Genomic DNA, 23245 nt, shown 5'->3' with positions numbered 1-23245 from the left:
ACAGAGTGCTCTGCATGCCATCTTTGGCACTCATGCCATAAGTTTGCCATCACTGACCTAAAAGTGTGAGGGTAAAGGCTACGATCAACCTGTACAATCTCAAACCCCTGGTGTTCTTGGGAGGCGAGGAGGAGGTCTACTGGCCAAGGCAAGGAACCAGATAGCAAGCTTCCAAAGAAGGGAGTCTGAAGACCATCTTTTCTGAGCTATCTTTCCTATTCCTCAGTTCCAGGCTGTCACTCCAATCTCATTGTTACCCATTTCCATGACTGTCACCTCTTTTTTAAAGAATGAAATGTGTTTGCCATCTGACTTGTTCATTCCTCTCTTTGACATTTACATCTTTCCTCAAGGCCACCTTCGACAAATGACTACTTCAGGCTTCTCATCAAAACTACTTCTTGGGGAACTCTTTCTAGACCTGCCTAAAAAGAGCTGATGACAGGACAGAGAATTAAACCAACTGGGCTTCCTGCCTTTGTCATTTCCTTCCTCTGAGGCTGTTCTAAACATTGCCTGTACATGTATTTTCAGAAGCAAAGAATCTGAGAACTGAAAGGGCCCTGAGAGGCCACTTGGGTCAAGCCTTCCCTGAAACAGGAATCCCTTCTTCAATACTTCCTATAAAGTTGTCTGGCCAACAGAATTCTCCCCCTATTAAGGGAGCCAATTCCATTTTGTAGCAGCTACAATTAGTAAGAGACAAAATCTCTCTTCTTCATACCTTTGTTGCTTGACTGAGTCTACAACAAATCTGTATGATCTAATTCCAACCATGGACTCACTGCTGCATGTCCATCCTTTTATTCTTCCCTGATTTTCTACAGTACTCCTCACAGCAGTTTCTAAATCTTCTCTCTTCTCCTCAGACTTTGAAATGACTTCTTTCTCACCTTGCTTTTCAGCAGTTTTCTCCTTTGTGATTGAGAAAACTGATTCCTATCCCAGCCACCCCCACTCTGAACTCCCTCATAACCCTACTATCGTCCCTCGTTCTCACCTTGCTTCAATTTCTGAAGAAGGGATGGCTGTTTTCTTTACTAAGGTCAACCCTCTCTACTTGTGCCTTCTTCCACCCCACAGCCCCCTACCTCCTCACCTTCTCTATCGCCTCTCTAGCCACAACCTATACACATGCCCAGGTTTAAAAAGCTTTCATTTAACCTCATCACCTCAAGTTGTCATTTGTTATAGCGTCTCCTTTTCACCATCAAATCCTTGAAAAAAGCCATCTATACCTGATCTCTCCACTTCCTCTCCTCCCACTCATGCCTAACTTCTCAATAATCTGCCCCCCCCCCACTCATTAAAATGGCTCCTGGAGCTTACCAAAGAACCTAACTGTGAAATCAAGAGCTCCTTCTCAGCCCTCTTCCTTTGGGACTTTCTCTCTATAGTCTTAGACGCTGCTGATCACCTCATTCTGGAGATTCTCTCAAGAGCCCTGAAACAGGAGTCAAGGTGCCTGAGTTCTAGACCTGGTTTACCGTTAACTAATTCTGTGACTTCTACCTCAATGGGCCTTAATTTCCACAAAATCAAGGGTCATTAATCTTTTTGTGTGTGTGTCATAGACTCTTTTAGCAGTCTGCTGAAGTCCAAAGACACGTCTCTGAATAATGTTTTTCAACACATAAAATAAAATGCATCAGATGAAAAGGAAACAAATTATGCTGAAATAGTTATCAAAATATCTAAAAACATTCATGGACTCCAGGTTAAAAACTCCTGGACTTGATAATGTCTAAAGTCCTGTTTCTAAATTTTGATTACTGTGATTTTTTAATTTTTAAAATGTTATGAATATTTAAAACATTTATTTAAATAAAATTTGGATATTTTCTCCTTTCCTAGACCTATCACTCTTCCTATCACTCTTCTCCAATGATTCTCCTCTTACCACTCTGACTGCTCATTCTGAGTATCCTTCCCTGGATGATCACCTAGTCGACCATCACTCACCCTCCTCGTCTCCTCCTACTTCTTCGGGCTTCTTTTAGATCTTAGCTAAAAGCCTACCCAGTGAAAGAGGCCTTTCCTGACTGCCCCCCCCCCCCAATAATGCTAGTATCTTCCCTTTGCTGTTTAGTTCCAATTCATCCTATTGGAGGGAGTTTTCATGTGGTCTCCCTTATTATATTACAAGCTCCTTGAGGACTGTCCTTTATCTTTCTGTATATCTAAAGCATTTAACTCATTTTTGGTCTTTTCAGTTGTATCCAATCCTTCCTGATGCCATTTGGGGTTTTCCTGGCAGAGATGCTGGGGTGGTTTGCCATTTCTTTCTCCAGTTCATTTTACAGATGAGGAATCTAAGGCAAGCTGGGTTAAGGGACTTGCCCAGGGTCATATAGCTAGCAAATATCTGAGGCTGGATTTGAACTCAGGAAGGTGAAACTTCCTGACTCCAGGCCCAGCACTCTATCCACCATGCCACTGGCTGCCCAAATAAGTTTATAGCAGATGCTTAATAAATGCCCGTTATCTCTGACTGATTCTGTGTACTAGCTCCTTTGGGAAACTTTTGGTAATTCCCCTGATTTCCAGTGCTCTCTCCCTCTCCAAGTAATCCCTTTTACACATCTATGGAAAGGCTCTAACACTGCCCTTCTTGCATATTTAACTACAAGTTGCGTCCACTGTCAAGGATTATTGTTGATCCAATTCCCATCTTTGTACCTTCAAATACAAATCTGTAGGTGGAAAGCAAAGTCACAGGGTAATCCGAAGAGGACTGCAGCACATTAACCAATGACGATCTAAGTTGAAGTAAAGCCAAAGACGCCATTAAGGCCACTGATAACTGTAAAGGAGAAGGTCCATCACACACCAGAAACAAGTACTTTTGGTCTTTTCAGTTGGGTCCAAACCTTTGTATTCAGGATGGCCTGAATAAACTGGTACCACCAAGATATTAGAGGAACCAGTGAAAAGCCTCTAGCATTCAGGATGCATCTCCTTTCCAGGACTGATGAGAAAACACGAAGAATAAATATAGTAGAGCAAAAGAAGGCCAGGAGAGGTTATGATGGGCTCACACCAATGACGTCAAGGAGCCAGGAAAGGCTTAAGGAACCATTTCATTTTCTTTCATTGAGCCCACCATTTCGCAAGGAGCTTTGGGGATCCTAATTCTTTCATCTGGTGAATTAGCTGTCCTCCCAGTAGTGTCCCAACTGCCCATTTTATCAGCATGCCACCCATGTTTTAATCCAAGTCCCTGACAAAATCATTGAAGAGATTAGGGCCAAGGACAAAGCCCTCTCACGTACTGATAGAGTTGACACTAATACACTGCTTGACATACTTTGGGGCCAATTGATCAGAGTTTCCAAATTTATTTATTATCCACCCTTCATCTCTCTAGCTCGTCTATAAAGACACCAAACAACGTCAGACAAACGCCTTACTATAATCCAGGAATCCTGCAGCTATGGCATTTCCTGATGTGACTTAGCATAGGATTATTCTTCAAGCAATGATAACAGTTGACATTTGTATCCAACACTGTTCTTTCCGTACATTATTTCATTTGAGTCTCCCAGCAATGCATTATTAATTAAGCACTTAATTAAATGAACGAAATACTGTAGTTCTTCTCATTTTATGGACGAGATGGTTACAATCTAGTTAAGTTCCTGAAGTAGGATTTGAAGCCTGATCGTCCCCATTTTAGCAATAAACTTAGGGGTAAGAGTCATTCTGAGGTTCACATAATGCTCAGCTCCACGTGTCCTCAGAAAAGGCTGTGTGTGTGTGTGTGTGTGTGTGTGGCCCAAGCAATGGAGCCGTTTCTGGGCTCTCTAACCCATTTAAATTCTGAAGCCACCAAGTAAAAACAATTAAGGTTTTCAGAAACAAAATAAGTTCTCCAGGACTCTTCTGTCAGTGGTTGGAAACAGGGACAGCAGAACAAAAGATGAACAGGCTAGAAACCCGGCCTCAGACAGCCACCATTTTCCAGCCTTGACTGTGATCAAAAACAACAAAAATGGGCTTTGTTTCCAGAGTTAAATATGTAGAAAGAGATCCTTTCTAGAAGACAACCTGCCTAGTCTTTAGCTTTCACTGTCTTCTGTGACAACGAGAAGCGAAGGACATTGAAGTGACGCCACTGCAATATAATGTCATCTCTAGCTCATGACCTGCAGGGTGGTGCAGTGGATAAAACACTAAGGCTGCAGTCGGAAGGTCTGAGGTGAACTTGATCTCAGACATTTAGCTAGCTGAGCCTGGGAAAACTGGAGGCAAACGTCTTTGGCCTCAGTTTCCTCAATTAGAAAATGGAGATCAAAGTAACATCTACTTCCCAGGGTTGGCGTGAGGATTAAATGAGGTAATATCTGTAAAATGCTTAGCACCGTGCCCGTAGCTAGGAGGGGCTCTAAAAATGTTGGCTATTAATACGCAGCTAGGGGACCCCGTGGATAGAGCGCCTGGAGTCAGGAAGACATCTTCCTGAGTTCAAATTCAGCCTCAGACATTTACTAGCTGGGTGACCCTGGGCAAATCCCTTCACCCTGTTTGCCTCAGTTTCCTCATCTATCAAATAAGCTGGAGAAGGAAATGGCGAACGGTATCTTTGTCAAGAAAACCCCAAATGGGGTCACACATAACGGATATAACCGAACAACAACGTGAATATTCCTGCCCTGGAAGTGATGCTGGTTTAGACACCCTCCTCTTTCAAGGCCACACTGGCAGCAGCTTACTAGGGGGGGTCCTAAGTGCCTTCCCACAAACGCTGCAGCCTCAGAGGATGACAGCGATCCAAGTGTCAAGGAAGGTACTTCTCTACAGGCTGGCCAGTCTCATCAAATGGGTAACTCAAACACTTTCTCCCACACTATGACTTCGCGGCTGGACCTCCCTCTGGTGTCTTATCGATTAATTGGGGCCAACTTGAGGAACTACAGATGGATCTCTGGGAAACCCACATTTGGTGCCGTTGAGACTTAAGTCAGCTCTGCCAAGTCAATACAATCGGGTAGAGACGTCCTCCCTAAACAACGCCCGGGCCAGCAAAAACACCGGACAGGGAAGGCACACCGTCAGCATTCTGGGGACCAGCAAAGGCAGGCCGCTTGCTAAACAGAAAAGATCACCATTCGAAACCCAAGGAGCAACCTTCCACTCCCTGACAAAACCAAGCAGAAACAAATCCTCCTTTTTCTGATGGGCTGAACGCTCCAGGGACGCATTCAATCGGGCATCGGAGGGTGGGTAGGAGCACACCTGAGTAGACACCCCCAAGGAGGAACCCTTTGCGGCTGCAGGGGGCTTGGCAAGTTTATTTGCCCAGGAAAAAAAAAGCCAGTACAATGGCCAATCCCAGGGGTCAAGCTATTGGCTCCCCGGAGGCCCGGCCACTGTTTCCTTCAGATTAGAACGCAAATCACTTAATTTGGTGACATATGGAGGCTCCCTTGAGCCGCGTGTATGGCCCACAGTGAGAGGTTTCCAAGGCTTAAGGCCTGAATATGACCTAATGAAAACTAGAAGCAGGGTCTGTAGAGCAAATGCAAGCTGAAGACGACGACGTCTACTTTGAATGCGGTGCCGGGCGGCTCGGAAATGTTATCCTCTCCCGTGGCCTGTTATTCTCTGCTGCCACCCTCCGAGTCCATCCTTAGAGCTGAGGCTCAGTCTGGCGGTGCCTAAAGCTTTGTGAGCAGCGCGTGGCGTCACTAAATGCTCAGGAACTTTCTAGAAGCCATCATTTCCTGGAAGGAAACAGCCGCTGGGCTTTAAAGCGGCCAATAACAAGAACAACATCGTGCACGGGTGAGAGCTCTTCTGATAGAGGCTGTGAGCCTTGACCTGCCTTTGTCCCGTCCTGGCGGGGTGACCAGAGACAAGTGACTCGGCCTCCTCGTACCCCAAGGAACTCCAAGGCCCCCCTTTGCTGAGAAGGTGCCCAGCTCCCCTGGGAAAGAGGGTGCTCCCAGGGAGCTCCCCGAACCAAATCACCCGGATGTTACGGAGGCTGCCGGGACGTTAAAGAAAGTCTGGGGAAAGCTGCTGAGGGATCTGGGAGACAGCTGATCCCAGAGGCCAGGGGACACTGCTGGGGACACTCAGGACCAAGTATGGTTAGCCCCTGGGCCTTCCCAGCCAGACCGGGACCTGGAATCCTTCGGGCTCCAGCACCAGCCCGAAAGTCAGGGCAGAAAGAAAGAAAGAAATACATCTTTCTTGCAGCAGCAGAAGCATGAAGGCCTTGAGCTCTTTCCTAGGGCTGCAGGCGTTCTCTCCCCACGCAGAGGGCCTTATTGCACTTCCCCCTCTTTCTTTTCTGCCCCCATCACAAGTTCCTGGGAGCAGCCCATCCACACACCTGTCACATTACTCTCCCCTCCAGTGAAACGTTATTAAGTTCCTCGAGGGCAGGAATGCCACTGGAGCTCCAGCATCCAGTCCACTAACTCATATGGGTTGGTTTGCTGTTTTTTTAACCCTTACTTTCTGTTATAGTAACACTGTATGACAGCAGGTCAAGCTAGACAAACAAGGGTAAGGGACTTGACCAGGGTCACGCAGCTAGGAAGTATCTGGAGCCAGATTTGAACTATGTAGGGTTTTTTGAGCCAACCTGCGATTTCCCTAGTAGAGTTAGGAAACTCCCAGTGCCTACGGAGATCATAATAGCCACGGAGGAGCTGAGTGAGCTGCTTTCTAGGGTCAGAAAGCCAGCACGGGTGAGGAGAGGTTCACAGGCAGATCTTCCTGACGCCGAGGTCACCAGGACGCACCCTGCAGAGCCGGTCCACACTTAATAAATGGTGGCTGACTTTCATGAATTTGAACTTGTTGACCTGACGTGACTTTCAAAAGGCCACCCGTAGCAGCAGCAGAGCTGGCTGGAGAACTCGGGTACCGCACTGCCTCCAGGAGGTTTCAAGCTCCACTCTAAGCCTGTTTGGCACAGGCATTGTACCCCCAAACCTCTTCTAGAAGAGCTTCAGGCAAACTGTACGCAGGGAAATTCCGTTGTTCCCTTCCCTGGTGACTCCTGACCCAGAGCATCTGCTAACTCCTATAAGACCCCGAGAGAATTCTCTTCCTTGGATTGAGATGGACAGAGATACACCTGCTGGATACCAGCAAGTGTAGCTCAGACATCCAACTGTCCTCTAACTGCCCTCCTGGCCAGATTCAATATTACCTTCTAAAGTAATGCATTTCTCCTTTTAATTTTTAAGCTAAGTTCCAGAGACTTGCATTTTTTTAACCCTCACCTTCCGTCTTGGAGTCAATACTGTGTGTTGGCTCCAAGGCAGAAGAGTGGGAAGGGCTGGGTAATGGGGGTCAAGTGACTTGCCCAGGGTCACCCAGCTGGGGAGTGTCTGAGGCCACATTTGAACCCAGGACCTCCGGTCTCTGGGCCTGGCTCTCCATCCACTGAGCTACCCAGCTGCCCCCATTGCATTCTTGCAAAAGGTACCCTTCCTGAACGCAGGGATTCACCTCAAGCCCCCCACAACAAGTTCACCCTTCAGCTTCTTCTGTCCCTTGGCAATGATCTGCTCAAGTATCCTGTGGGCCACTGGGGTCTCTCCACCAGTGCCTTTGCAGCCACCTCACGGGCTAGGCGTCCCACGCTTGTGTGATGACACCTCTCTATTATTTCCTCTCCACGCATTTTAAGGAAAGGTGTCCAGCTTTCCCCTATAGTACAGCCTTTGCTTAGAACCAAAGCTTCTTGCTGTATTAGCTTTGGGGCTCAGGTAATGTTCTCTGCTTTCATTACAGCAAATGATAGAAGGCTCAAGACATGGATTCCCTCCCTTTCAGTAGACACAATTTGGAAACTTCTTTCTCATAACAAAAGAAATCACACTTCCTAAGTGGAATTCTCTCATCATCTCCTTTTACCTTGATTTCTAATAACTAAATCCTAACCGGGTGATTTCACAATTCCTTTCATTCTGCTTACACCAAGATTTCTAAAGCAAAGGGAAGTCGGTAATCTCCTTATATCTCAGTGCACACAGGGAAAGAGCAGGTAAGGCCAGGTTTCTTTGGCCATCTGGCTAACCAAAACAACAGGGCCAGGGCCGAGGAGACGGTGCAATCATTCTCTTTGATCCATTTGCTTTAGAAAATAACTACATTTTGTGCTGGTCCGGAGATCACAGGCTTTTAAGACCAAATTCTGAGACAGCTCCAGCAACATTCAAAGCCTTTTCTTATGAGCAAAACTAAATGATGGCACACAGGGAAGAAAACAATATTGAAGACTAGTCCAGACTTTTCCTGGGCCTCACGGACTTGACTCGGCACAGGCGTGATTTTAGGAAAAGTTAATTTCACCCTATTTCCTAGAAGGCTGAATATATACCCACCAATCCATCACCCTCGCACAATCTTTAACCACATTTTCTAGCTCATCAAGTCATTTTGATGGACGGCTATTAGACCGACCAAAATCATACTGAGAATCAATAGAAAAATGTCTCTGAAAAGGACCCAAACTTCCTTGGCTTTTGCCCTAGGGACAATGAATAATCACAACCATCAGCACAAAGAATTCACTCTAGGCCTATGGTCTGGATTATATTATACTAGAATTTGTATTTTCTCCTCCAGGCAATTTTTAGGTTTTAGGCGAACTTTAGGTTTCTTTGTTTCTCTCTCTCTCTCTCCCTCTCCCTCTCTCTGTCTCTCTCTGTCTCTCTCTGTCTCTCTCTCTCTCTCTCTCTCTCTCTCTCTCTCTCTCTCTCTGTCTCTCTCTCTCTCTCTCCCCCCCTCCCAAACCCTTCCCTTCCCTCATAGAATCAATATTGTGTAGGCCCCAAGGCAGAAAAGCAGTAAGGGCTAGGTAATAGGGGTCAAGTGACTTGCCCAGGGTCACACAGATAGGAAGTGTCTGAGGCCACATTTGAACCCAGGACCTCCCATCTCTAGGCCTGGCTCTCCACCCACTGAGCCACCCAGCTGCCCCTCGATTTAGGTTTCTGAGCAGGAGAAGTTCCTGATCCAGTCTGACAGTTGTATAAAGCAGTGGAGTCAGAATTAAACAGAAATAGGGCCCACTAATCCCCATATAGAGCAGTGATGACAAACCTTTTAGAGACCCACATGCCATGCCCTTCCTCACCCCCCCCCCCTTAGTGCTAGGAGGGTTAGGCTGCTGGTCAGAGGGGTGGGGGAAGTGAGGAAGATCCTCATCAAGTGTAGAAAGGGGAGGGGAGGGGCCCAAGCACTCTGCTCCCTGTGAGTCCCCCTTACCCACTGTGAGCACCCATTGGGCTGCTGGGCAGGTGATGTGAAAAAATGTCATCAGACTCAGTGGAGGAGGGGAGGGGAGCAGCCTCACCTTTCAGAGTCCCTCTGCCTTTCTAGTAACCAACTTGGGGGGGGGGGAGGCAGCTTGTGTGCCCACAGAGAGCTCTATGTGCCATCTTTGGCACCCATGCCATACATAGGTTTGCTATTACTGCTAAGAGGATTCCTTTGGCTGCAGATTGACTTGTTTCCCACTGTAATGCTACTATGTTTTATTGAATTTTTATCTATTTGGTGAACTCCTTCCCAGTTACATTTAATCTGGTTTAGGAGGAAGGCACTAGGGGACTGGGGGAAGTCAGAGGGCCTGCTGAGTGTGCAATACCTTTGGTATAGAGGATGAGCAACAAACTGGGCAGATGGAGACGCGCACTAAAGACATCTGGATTAGGACTCCCAGGCCTGCTACGTCAAATCGCAAAGAAAGGGGCCTGGGTTCCACATCCCTCCTCTCCCATCCCGTGCAGCACAATGATGTGATCACGAGGACTGTGGGAAGGCTGGGGAGAGAGGTTGGAAGCCCCCAGCAAAGGGAGCTTAGCTTCTGGGTCAAAGCGGCAGCCCTCTGGGCAGTTCTGACCTCACCATGACCCATGCCCCCCAAACAGCAGCTACCCCATAAACCGATGCCTTCTCCAGTATCCTCACCTCCATCGTCCGTTATCACCTAGTGGCCATGGCAAGCCCCTTTCAGAGGGGGGGCTCTGACCAGTAAGAGAAAGTCTGGAGGATATCATATGAGACAACACAATTCTGAGGAAACTATCCGAAAGAGGGAAGAATCCTAAGAAGTGTGAGAAAAACATCACAGACCTTACTGCCAAAAAGACAGCAGGCAGTTCATACATATGAGTACCTCCTGTATGATGAAGTCCCTGCCCTCGAGGAGGACAATCTTATTGGGGAGACGGCAAACAAATACATCCTACGAGCTACCTCTGGGCTATACGGGAGATAATTAAAAAGGGAAGCACTGGAATGAAGAGGGGTTAGGAAAAAAGAAAATATCAGTAACTACCAATCCACGGAGTGGAGGTAAGAGGGCTGAGCAAAGATCCCCAGAGCCATGAAGGCCACATTCTCAGATCTGACTACTGGGAGTCCCTGTTTGGGGTTCTTCATTTGACTATGCTTAGTTGTTATAAGGAGGTGTTGGGAGATGACGATGATTCTATGGAATGTGCAAATAATTTTTAAAAAAAGAACATCAATAAAGTATTTTTAAATAGGATTTCCTTGGTAATCTTTGTAAAAGCATTGTCTATAGTGCTGGCTCTGCCAGAAACCAAATTATAAGGAAATTAAAAGGGAAGAAGTAAAAGTATCAGGGGCAACTACATGGCTCAGTGGATAGAGAGATTCTGGGTTCAAATTTGACCTTGGATACTTGCTGTGTGACCCTGGGCAAGTCACTTAATCCCCACAGCCTAGCCCTTATCACTCTTCTGCCTTAGAACCAACACACAGTATTGAATGTGACAGGACACTAATGATGACTAGCATTTATAATTTGTTTTTAAGGTTTGAAAAATGCTTTAAAATATTATCTCATTTGATCCTTACAACAACGTGGGGAGGCAAGTGTTATCATCATCATCATCATCTTACAGATGAGGAAACTCAGGGAGGCAAAAGTTAACTGACTTGCTTAGGGTCACCTCCTGACAGAGAGGGAACAAACTCAGGATGCAGATGGAAATGGACTTTTTTTGGATATGACCAATAGGGAAATGTGTTTCCCTCAGATAAGTATGTTTATAACAGGTATTTTATTTTTCTTGCTTTCTCAATAGGAGGACGGGGAGGTAGAAAGTAGAGAAAGTGGACTTTCACGTGAAAAAAAATGTAATCCCCCAATACAACTTAAAATCAGGAAATAAGAATTATTGTCAAAATGTTTCAGAATCACAATTCAAATTTAGTCTATACCTAGGTAAGAAAAAAGGTAGCTGCATTTATTCTTCGAAGTGCCTGGATGTTTTCAAATAGGATAAATTGCTATTACTAATGACAATATAAACCATATCACAGAAAAGATCATCCTAAGAGTTATACTGGGTTCATTCTAACGCAATGGTCTTAATCCTCATTTATTTTGCAATGTTCTTTCATCCCCCACACTCATCAAACATAGTATTTCTAAAGGACGGAGATCAGCATTTGAAGGGTAAATTAAGCATGTTACATGACAAATAGTTTAAAAACCAGCAGAGATGTTGAGCCTAGAAAAGAACAAAAATAGTTCTGGGTGTGGAGAAGGAAACCCAATGACAGCTATTCTTAAATATTTGAAGAATTATCACAGAGGAGTTAACCAGATTGAGCCTAGGGGTTCTAGAGGACAAAACTAAGACTAGCGTGTGCAACTCCTAGGATCACAGGTCTAGAGCCAGAAGGGTCCTCAGCAAGTCAATGACTGAGTTTTACAGAAGCCACTGATGCTCGGAGAGGAGTCAGGCCTCGCCCCGGTCCCAGAGCTAACAAAGGCTTGAAGCAGAATCTGAATAGTCTAGAACTCTCTTCAGTCCACCCTGTCACCTCAGTGAATGAGTGAGGTGGATTTCAGCTGTGACTAAGAGCTTCTAAATAATGAGAACTGTCTGAAAAGGGGACGGGAGGCCTTAGGAAAGGGGACGTTTTCTCTCAGGGATGTTGGTGGCAGGCCACTTGTCAAGAATACCGAAACGGACGCATCTTCCCGTAAAGGCCGGGCCTGGATGTCATCCTTCCCCTCTTGGGAATTCTCTTTACCACCAGCACCAATTGGCCAAATTAAGCTCTAATTAAGCTCTAAGTTGGTCAGAAGGCTGGGTGTCAGGTCTGTAGGCAGCAGAAATGAGCCCCATTTACTCATTCAACAAGCCTACTTTTTTGAATAATTATGTAGCAAGGGAAAACAGAGAAGTCGTGGTTCTTGCCTTCATGATATATTACATATATACAAATAGAAATCTAGGCATACGTATACATCTCCGAATAGCCTTATTTAGAAAGTGGTAAGTACCATAAAAGTGTTACAGGAATCCAGAGACCGGGGTGGGGAGTGGTTGGAATCCAGGAAGTTTGCATGGGCAGAGGGTCATTTGGGCTGAACCCTGAAAGACGGGTATCCTTGTGAACAAAGATGGCAGTAAGGACACCCAGGAAAAAGAAGCAACAAAAAACAATCCAGTGTAAGAACCAAGAAGAGAGAGAGGGCAGAGAGGCCCAAGTTTAGTCTGCAGACCATCCTGACTGCCTGCTAAGTAGTTTGAATGGCAATCACTTGGCAATGGGGAGCCACAGAAGGCTTTTAAGGGGGAGCATGCTTCAGTCTCAGAGCTATGTTTGAGCAGAGCTGTGTCTAAGGCTGAAGGGCAGAAAGAATGGAGCTGCCTTATTATATATGTGAGGTGAAAGGAATTAGGGCTTGGACCGTACGAATGGAAAGGAGGATAATAGCAGCCAGCATTTACATAGCTCTTTAAGGCTTACCAAGTGCTTTACAAAGATTATCTCGTCTGTCCTCGTAAAAAACTTGTGAGGTAGGAGCTACTGATATATCTCTATATATCATATATATATATATGATATATCATCAGTTTACTGATCAGGAAAGTGAATCAGACAGAGGTTAAGTGACTTACCTAGGGTCACTTTGCTAGTAAGGGGTGTTTTGAGCTCAGGTCTTCCTGGCCTTCCCTTCCAGGCCTAACCCAAACTCTATGCCTATCCAAGTAAGGAGGAGACTGATCAAGAGAGACCATAGGGTTGGAGCCAACAGGACTTGGTAGTGGTTGATGAGACGTGAGGATCAAGAAACAAGAAGGAGTGGAAGAAGACTGAGAAGTTTTGAGTCTGGGCAAACAGGAAGAAAATGAGGGGAGGAACAAAGGAACACATGTTTAATTTTCAATAATTATCTGAATGAAACATGGAGATTGTGGGGTTCTAAATATCCAGTTTGGGACCCAGGCACCTTTGATTGACGGATATTTTGCTCTTCTTCATTAAGCAACAATCCCTGAACACTGTGCCAGATCCTGTGACTGCACAAAGGCAGAGCTGTAGTGGAGACAGGATCGACAAGGCTGGGAAGGGGTAAGTGACTACAATTTGGGATGAAGGAAAGAAAGTACGAGCTCCACTACAGTCTCCAGCTTGGGTACGCTTCTAATCACCCAACAAATTGTCCTTTGCAATAATGCAACATTATGTGGTTAAATGACAAATGGGGAATAAAAACAAGAAAGAGGAAAGGAATTTGGGGAAACCTACGTGGTTCATGGATTGAGAGGCAGTGGAGTTCCTGGGTTCAAGTCTGGCCTCAGACACTCCTTCTGTGTGTGACCCTGGGCAAGTCACTTGACCCCCATTGCCTAGCCCTTACCACTCTTCTGCCTTGGAGCCAATACACAGTATTGATTCTAAGATGGAAGGTGAGGGTTAAAAAAAAAAGAATATAGGAATTGTAAAAGGAGTGGCTCTCTGTAGAGCATCTGGAAGAAGATGTGGGACTCGGGTCTGCCTGATCCTCTCTAAGCAGCAAGCAGAAATCAAATCATCTTGAAGGTTTAAATGTTTTGAATTCTACCAAGTCTACCCTGCTGACTCTTGGCCTTGACTTATCCCACATTACTTAGCTAACCCAAGAAGGCTTCACTCACAAAATCCTTATTAGAGCAGCCTCAGATGCAACCTATTTCAAACTGTCTCTGAGCAAGGATCTCTGGCAGCCGATCTCTTGGCTGACTGAGTGGGGTCCCATTCTGTTTCCTTGGTCCTCTCTATCACTCATGATGCCTTACCAGGCACATATGCAGGTATCTTTTGGTAATCCAAGTAAAACTAATGAAACCTTCCTAAATGCCGAGTCTTTGGCTGTATTTTCCAAACTTCTATATCTAAGTACACAGGTGTATTCCAAAAGTCATCTTTTTTCTGAGAGAAGAAAGTCTAAACCCATTTATTTAGTACCTTGGGAGTATTAATAATCCACTGTCTAGTAAAAATGGCACCATGAGCGATCCAAAGACCACCAGAAGGTGGAAGGTCATCTAGTTAAAGACATCATATTTAGAGAATATAGCCAAATAACTCAATAAAAATGATTCATTTGTAATTTGATCAGTTATTAAAATTATGAAAATTTATTCTGTTGTATGCAGGGTCCTGGGGAGGAAAGAATTTACACCTTCAAACAGTTTACAGTCTTCTCAGGATAGAAGCATATCGAGGGATAAGTGAATATGAAATAAGTGAGAGAGCATTACCAACTGGAGAAAGCCCAAGAAGGGCCCCGTGAAGAAAGTAGACCCTAATCTGTACCTCAGAGAAAGCTTTTGATTCTAAGAGGCAGCAGCGAGGAGGGCACACCCTTCAAGCACCAGTGACAGCCTAGATGGAAGCAGGAGGTCCTACGTCTTTACTAAGTAATAAGTAGCTAGTTGGCCAGCGTGGCTGAAATGAGTTATGTGACGGAGAGTCATGAGGAATGTCTAGAAAGTAGTTGGATCAAATTGTGGAGCGCTTCAACGTCATCAGAAGGGTTCCCAATTTTGCCCTAGAGGCAACAGAGAGCCACCCAAGATTTCTGAGGAAAAGAACGACAAGGTTAGATCTGTGGTTTCCCAATATCGATTTGGCAACTATGTGGAGGACGGATTTTAGAGAGGACCCTAGAAGCAGTGCGGACAAATTGGAAGGTCAATAGTACAGGTGAAAAGTGGTAAGACCTTCTGAGATAGTAGCTGAAGAAGGAATACGGAAAGGATGTTATTATGAAAATAGAATCTACAATCACTTGACAATCAACTGGATATAAAGAGTGAGAGAGGGGGAAACATCAAGAATGATACCGACTGTCTATACCCTTTAACCCTGAGACTTCATTATAGGACTTAACCCCCAAGGAGTCTGCTAATAAGAAGAAAATCCCCATAAACACTAAAATATTTATAGCAACACTTCTTGTGATAACAAAGAATTGGAAACAAAACAGATGCCCATTGATTGGGGAATAACTAAATAAATTGGTACAGGGAAGTAATGGAATATTCCTGTGCTATAAGAAATTATGTATATGATGGGTCCAGAGAATCTGGGTGAAATCTATAAGAACTGATGCATAATAAAATAAGTAGAACCAAGAAAACAATATACACAGTAACTACAACAATATGAAGAACTCCACACACAATCAAAAGTGTAAATGTAACAAAATTATAAAGATCACGTAGAACTTGAATGAAGAGATAAAAGAGGCCATTCCCAACCCACTCCACTGTGGAGGTGGGAGGGTTATAGGCATTACACACTGTACATGCTTTTGGATTTTTTTTTAATATTTCAATTAGCTGAACTAACTTATTCCTATTTTTGTCTCTAAAAAATACTGCCTCCTGGAATGACCTCCAGGAAGTGATGCAGAGTGAAAGGAGCAGAACCAAGAGAACATTATACCCAGAGATGAATACACTGTGATACAATCAAATGTAATGGACCTCTCTACTAGCAGCAATGCAATGAGCCAGGACAATTCTGAGGGACTTATGAGAAAGAAGCTCTACACACCCAGAGAAAGAACTGTGGGAGTGGAAACACAGAAGAAAAACAACTGCTTGATCACATGGTTGATGGGGATAGGATTGGGGATGGAGACTCTAAACAATCACCCTAGAGCAATTATCAATAATATGGAAATAGGTCTTGATCAATGACACATGTAAAACTCAGTGAAATTGCTCTTGGCTACAGGAAGGGAGGGAAAGAACATGAATCATGTAGCCATGGAAAAATTTTCTTAATTAAATAAATTTTTAAAAATTAAATTAAATTTAAAAATACTGTTTTCTATATGGGATGGCTCTTTGGAAGGGAGAAAGGGATACCCAGGGAAACCATGATGATTTAAAAAAAGACATCAATTAAAAAAAAAGACAACTACAAGACTATAAATCTGAGTGACTAGGAGGGTGTTGGTTCCCTCAATAGAGTTAGGAAAGGCTGAAGAAGATTGAGTTTGAGAATGAGTCCTATTTTGGACATTCTAACAAGCACTTGGCAATGCATGATTTAAGTTCAGGAAAGAGATTAGAACTAGATATATAGATCAGGGAATCATCAGCAAAGAGATGATAATTGAACCCATGGGAGCTGAAAATATCGCAAGAGGAGAAAAGAGAAAAGAACCCTGGTTAAAGCCCAGAGGGACTCACACACAGGAGCAAAAGAAAGATGATGATCTTGTAAAGGAAACTTAAGAAGGAGAAAAGGGGTGGGAGGAGATCTGAGAGAGAGCAGTGTCAAAGAAGCCAAGGTGAGGTTGTACAAGAGTGTGAAAATTCTTTATTAGTGTTACTTTTATCCTAAAGGGATGTCATGTTAAACCTCTAAGAAAAGGTCTTGAGGCAGTTTTTTTTCTTTAAATATCAAGTTACCAAAATTTATACCTATTTTATTTTTACCAAAAAGCTACTACCTAGTTTTTCCTCCTCAGCCATCATGCACCAGTCATCACTAGATAAAAGAATGCATTGGAGGGAATTTGATCAATTGTTCCAATAATCTTTCATTTTTTTAAAACATTTACCTTCTGTCTTAGACTCAATACTATGTATTTGTTTTAAGACAGCAAAGTGGTAAGGGCTAAGCAATGGGGGTTGTGACTTGCCCAGAAAGTATCTGAGGCCACATTTGAACCCAGGACCTCTCATCTACAGGTCTGGCTCTCTATCCAACTGAGGTACAGCTGTCTTCCTCGCCCCGCCCCCCTACTATTTTTCTATGTTATCTTTCCTTGAATTTATTCAATGTAGGCCCACATCACTTGCAAGGCTGCCTCCCATTCACATCACCACTGGACTGACAAATTCACTTTCTTATCTAGAAGACTGCCACACGTTCTGAATTCTTACCAATCCCTACATTTATATCTTGTCTCCTTATTCTTCAGTCTTCTCAAGAATAGAAATTGATAGAGAAAAGCTTGTTCTTACTTCCTGCTTTGCTCATAAACCACCAACAGATAACTTTCTGATTTTTGGTAACATTAAACTAAACAAGACAAAAATTAAACTGCTCACTACCTTAGCGAAGACACCCTTGATAATTGGTTACCTCTTTCCTGAAAGCTGCATAGGTGTTCAAAGACCATTCCCAGTATTACTGAGGGAAAACAGAAATAATGCAGTCATAGGGGTGGAAAAAACCAGAAGCTTGCCACTGGCCACCAGTAAAAATCTACCATGGAAGATGGTGATTATTTTTTTAATCCAATTTAGAGAAAAGATGTAATAAGTAGTCAACCCAAGTTACCAGCCTTCACTACAGAAGGCTGAAAATTTTTTCATAAGGGGGAAGTAAGCAAAGTGATCGGGTATTTTCACAAAAAGCAGCAAAACAAAGTACTTCTGTCCCCCTTACATTTCCGGTCTCACCCACAAAGCTCCTTGTGCCTTTCTGGTATTTTGTATTCGATAAGTTGCTACTTACAAAGTGACTGAGACAAGAGAAAATTGGCTTTTTGAAACTATGAAAGACTGCTGAGAAAGCATTCCCTATGTATGTCCCCAAACCTCTGGAGAGGAAAGTGTAACTGGCACCATATAGCGAGCCCTCGGGTAATGACTATGCTTTAACTGCAAGAGCACTTGGAGAAATGGTCTATTTTATCATTATTTGTTTGGGGTCGTCTGAACTGAAAGAAAATTGAAGGGACCAGAATTGGTATGAACAAGAGAGAAGAAAGGAATAGAGGATGCAAACTTTTCCTATTTGGGTGACAATACTTCTAAATTGACATTGCCCTGGAAGCAAAATAACTGTAACAAAACTGGGAAAAGCTCATTAAGGGAAAGCACAATAAAAATGCAAGAGAAACCATTTCCATATTTGACATCTCCCTCCAGAAGCTGCAGGGCACTACAGCAGGCCCCCAAAGAGGAAGCAAGAAATGAACCAGGGGCAGCGCCTAGATCCTACCTTAACCCAAAGTTTCTGCAAATGCCAAGCACACCAAGATTACGAGTCCTATAGTGGGATTTAAAGAAAGAAGAAACTTTGGTGCTAAAAAGAGAAACAAAGGCAAGGCCACAATTAGCTTGGCTTATTCAATCCCTCTTTCTCTGTCATTTCCACTCCAGCACTGGGGGGAAAATCACAAGTGAAAATGAGAAGAGGAAGGAATATACTTACTGATACCCACTAGGAAGGCATCAGAGAGGTATAAGACAGTCCTGGGTTTGGCCCATACCCGGGTGGGCCACGATGTACCCCAGACTCTGCCTTCCCATGGGCCTGAGTGCCAGAGTGTACTCCATGCTTCGAGTGCACTAGTGTACCATCTGCTCCAAGTGCACCAGTCTCTTCCACAAGAGTGTGCCATGGTCGGCCCCACACCTTGGGCGGGCCAAGGTGTACCCCAGGGTTTGTTTGCCCGTGGGCCCTAGTGAGCCAGGGTGTACCCTAAGCCCCGACCGTCAGGGTCTCCCCACAAGCCGAATTACCAGGGTGTGCCCCAAACCCCAAGTGTGCCTCACGCCTGAGTGTGCTCAGGTCCTCCACACGCCCCGAGTCCTCCAGGGTCTGCCCCACGAGTGCACCCGGGTGTACCCCAAGCCCCGAGTGTTCGGGGCTGTTCTTCGAGGACCTGATGGGGCTCCGATCCCCCACGCCCCCTCCCCAAGGCTGCAGGCACCCTTCCCGACCCCAACCCCCAAGGGGTCCCCATCACCGCCCCCTCACCAAGGAGCCCCCTTTCCCTCCCGCTCTCCCAGCCCCGCCTCCCTTTCCCCCAGCCGTGGCAGGGCGGCCCCGCGGGTGGATACAGCTTGAAGCCCCTCAGGATCTCCCGGGCCCGCTCGTCCTCGGTGGACATGACGCGGCGCCGGCGGCTCCGGGCGGCGCTGTCCCGGAGCTAGTCACCTGCAGCGGACAGCCCGGGGGCGGCAGCGGTGGTGGCAGCAGCGAGTAGGAAGCCGGAGCCGGGCCGGGGCCGGGGCCGGGGCCGGAGCGGGATTCTCGGCTGAAGAGGCGGCGGCGACTGAGGCGGCAGCGGTCTCCGCCCCCTCCCCCACTCCCGCCCGCCCTCCACTCCGCCGGCCAATGGGAAGCCGCGATCCTGCCGAGGGCGGCCTCTCTGGAAGGACGGGCATCTCAGCCTACCAATAGGAAATGGAGCGGCTCCGGCGGGGGAAGGAGGAGCGTCCCCCTCTCGGAGGACCGTCTCCCGGTCGTCATCATCCCCACCCGGCTGAGACGGGAGCTTCCTCGGGTCAATCTTTTCCGCTCGCGTTGAGGTCCAGAGCGCGCTTGCAGCGGGTGAGGGCCAATAAGAGAAGTTTCTTCTGCCGGCTGCCTCGAGGCTTTGCTTCGAGATGTGAGCGTGGGGACTACAAGTCCCAGCATGCCGCGCATTTTGGAGTCCGCAGAGGCCTCTGCCAGAAGCCCCGGAACTACGAGTCCCATGATGCCTCGCAAGCTGGTTCCCTAAGTTAGAATCTCGTGTGGGGGTACTCGCGTGGACTCATTCGTAAACATCCAACCGCGTGTGGCTCCAGCGTCTCTCTCGAGCTGTCTGTGGGTCGACATCTCTCCCTGTCCCAGTCACTGCCCCTCTCAGTGTCTCTCTTCCCCCCCTTTATCTCTCTTCTCTTCTTTCCTCTCTGTCCTTTTCTTCTTCCCTCTTCCACCCTCCTCTCCAAGGCCCCGTCACTCTCCTCAATAGACTTTACTGGCTCCCTTTCCTCTTAATGTATTTGTTCCAAGGCAGAAGAATGGTAAGGTCTCTGCAGTGGAGGTTAAGTGACTTGCCCAGGGTCGCACCGCTAGGACGTGTCTGAGGCCACATTTGAACCCAACACCTCCTGTCTAGGTCTGGCTCTCTATCCACTGTGATACCCAGCTGCCCTCTCTTGAATGTCTTAAAGGCCAAGTTCAGGCACCACCTTCTACATGAACCATTGTCTAGTTCTAAATTCAGCCTCAGCACCTTCTCGATGTGTGTGATCCTGGGCAAGTCACTTTACCTCTGCCTCAGTTTCCCCAGCTGTTAAACACGAATCATAATAGTTCCTCCCTCCTAAGGTTATTGTAAGGACCCAATGAGATGACACCTATTGTTAACCAGTTTTGCAAACCCAAGTTGGCTGCATAAATTCTTGGCTATTATTATCTGGGCTGCTAGTGTTTCCCTTCCCAAATCTTCCTATCTCCTTTGCATATAATGCTATTTCTAAGTGTGGCAAAAGGTTAGGCCTAGGGTCTGATAGGGCAGAATGCAGATCTGGACTGATGGTCATTCTGTCCTTGTAAATGTAATTAGAAAGCTTTTGATGGCTGTGATGATGCCCCTGGTTGGAAAGAGAAAACTCTAAGCATGGCCTGAAGGGCCACTTTCCTAGCTCAGCACAAAGAAAGATCACTTGGCTCTCAGAGCTGGCCTGTGCCCTCTTGGGGTAGACAAAGGGTCCTGAGGAAATGCACAGGAAAGGATCAACCTCAGGCCTTTATTGGGAGAAAGAAAACGAGATCAATCAAATGTAATCTTTTACAGAATTAAAAAAAAACAACAACTTAGAAATGGGTGCCAGTCATAACCAGCTGAAGTAAAGGATAAGGACTGCCATTTTCTCCATGTTCCCCACAATACAGCTAGGTTTTTTCTTTCAATCAATCAATAAACATTTATTAAGATCCTACTATACAGGATAAAGGAAATAACAGAGGAAGGACACTAGAATTAAAGAGTGTCTGGGAAAGGTTTCCTGCTAGTAGGATGGATTTTGGATATCTTAAAAGAAACTAGGCATCAGTTCAGTCACCTGAGCTGAGAAGAAATACAATTTCCACTTTCTTTAGCTACTTAGACCCCTCAGTAAAGTAGCCAACTCAAACCCTGACAGGTCAAAACATTCCCCTTCAAGTTTGGAATTTTGTCCCTCACAAAATCATCTGCAAAAAAAGCAACAAATACACATCAGCCCATACCAAGTGAACAAGTCCACAAGCATTTATTAAATACCTATTGTCCAAAAAACAAAACGTCCATCCCTTCTCTCCTGGAGCGCACAGCCACCGGACCACAGAGCAAAGTGCATAAAAATAGTCTCCCAGGGGCGCTCCTGAGGACAGTCGTAGCAAACAGCTGTGACCACAGCAACAATTCACACAGGAGTCATAACCCCAAGCAAAGCCTCACTTGCTATGTGGCTTCTGTGACTCCAGGAAACATCATCAAAGACATCCTATCAGCATTGCTAGTCATGCCTCATCTGTAGCCTCTGAACCTCTGATTAAAGTACTGAGCAAAACATCTCCTCCCAAAGCCTTCATTTAAAGAGGCCTCAGAAGCTCATGTCGTGGCTGTTGTCCAGTTTTTTCAGTCCTATCTGGCTCTTTGTGATCCCATTTAGGGTTTTGGTTTTCTTGGTACAGATCTGGGAGTGGTTTGCCATTTCCTTCTCCAGCTCATTGGACAGATGAAGAAACAGAGTGAAGTGACTTGCCCAGGGTCACACAGCTAATAAGTGCTGGAGGTCTGATTTGAACCCAGGAGGATGAGTCTTCCTGCCTCCAGGCGGGGTACTTTATCCACTGAGCCATCTGCTCCCAGAAGCCTATGGAACTGCCCTCAAATCCTAACTCAGCTTCCTTTGGTGGCTTGTTTTTCCTCCTTAGATTGTAAACTCTTTAATGGCCAGGACTTTCTTATTTATAGTTCTAGCATTTAGCTCCAGCCCTGGCACATAAGCACTTAATAAATGTTTATCAGATTGCATGATATTTACTGGAAACCCTGTACCCCAGCTGCCTTCCTCTTTCACCGACAGCAGCTTCTAAGCGCACTAAGACCTTTGGGACACCCTGTATAGCCAACGACCCATCTAATTTATACCGTGAAGCTCGGAGTCTGCAGGGACCCCGGTGGTCCTTATGGACTCTTATCGTCACCAAACTGTTATTTTATTCAGGTTTGTCAGCCATACCCTTTACAACACAGAGTGTGGCCACACATCAAGGATTTGCTGAGGAATAAACTGCCCCTGAGCCCTCTCTGGCTTCATTGAGGTCTTCGGGGGCCTTTTATTGGTTCCCGGGGTTTTCTCTCAGGTCTTCCCAACAGTTAGTGGGTGCCTCATCGCCCTATTTGATCTCACTGATTTTTATTTGTATTTCTTACACAGATGTTCTCTTCCTGCCCCTTTCAGCAAGCCCTTTGACAGCCTTGGAGGGAGAGGAAGTCTCCCATTTCCTGAGGCAGCCCCTTTCACTTGTGGGGGCCTCTTTGCTGCTTTCCACCCACAACCAGAAAGACGGTCTAATCTCGTTAACTCATGGGCACTGGTGAATTTCCCATTGAATTTGATCAAGATTTTCTGCCAGCTTCTTGTGGAGCTCCAATCTGCCTTGGCTCAGGAGCCAATCTACCCCCACTCTGCTTACTGCCCGAGCCACCGACGTCCCCTGGGAAGCCGCCAGTGCCCCAATCTTCTGGGCCTCCGCAGTTGAGTGGAGCTCTCTTCTTCCAAGGAGGAAGACTGAAGTTGGGTTTCGTTCCTTCTTCCTACCCAAATGATTCCTTCTGAGAGGCTTGGCTGGCCATGACTAACTCGGAGCTGCTCTACATGGTTCATCCATTAATCCGAATACTGACCTCATGGCAGAGAAATGGAGCCCTTAAAGAATCCCAGCCTTTTGGTCTAGATGGAGCCCGGCGGTCCTGTTCCCTCCGGCTATATCTCTAATGGACCGACTCCGTTGAGATCCGGCCGCACTTGATCCCTGCCTTTTAGTGGGATGAGGGTAAAGGCTGAGCCTTACATAGAAGAAAATGAGTATCTGGTCAGTCAAGCTGAAAGTTTTGAGGTCCGGAGGGAGAAATGTCCCCAGAAATGGGAAGGTCAATGGGCTGTCTAAGGAAGTTTTGACAGGCTAGGCAGCACCCTAAGGAAGTGCCCGAATCACCTGGCTGATCTTG

At 45.8% G+C, this 23245-nt stretch overlaps 1 protein-coding gene and 1 long non-coding RNA gene across 2 annotated transcripts in view; one reads left to right on the top strand and one right to left on the bottom strand.

Moving 5' to 3' along the window:
• Nucleotides 1-19674, bottom strand: part of PDE6D (phosphodiesterase 6D) — a 60069-nt gene extending 40395 nt beyond the window's left edge. The window contains exon 1 of the mRNA XM_056819945.1: nt 19095-19674. Within this exon, the coding sequence (XP_056675923.1) occupies nt 19095-19144 (50 nt within the window). The 5' untranslated portion in view covers nt 19145-19674. The remainder of the gene's footprint in view (nt 1-19094) is intronic.
• Nucleotides 19451-22957, top strand: LOC130457571 (uncharacterized). The gene is made up of 2 exons (XR_008916889.1): nt 19451-19587; nt 22452-22957. It is a non-coding gene; the product is annotated as an uncharacterized LOC130457571 (long non-coding RNA).
• The last annotated feature ends 288 nt before the right edge of the window (nt 22958-23245 follow it).

Source organism: Monodelphis domestica, chromosome 2 (genome assembly GCF_027887165.1).
Source record: "Monodelphis domestica isolate mMonDom1 chromosome 2, mMonDom1.pri, whole genome shotgun sequence".
NCBI lineage: Eukaryota > Metazoa > Chordata > Mammalia > Didelphimorphia > Didelphidae > Monodelphis > Monodelphis domestica.
Note: the sequence above shows the minus strand (reverse complement) of the source record. Positions and strands in the feature narration are given on the sequence as shown.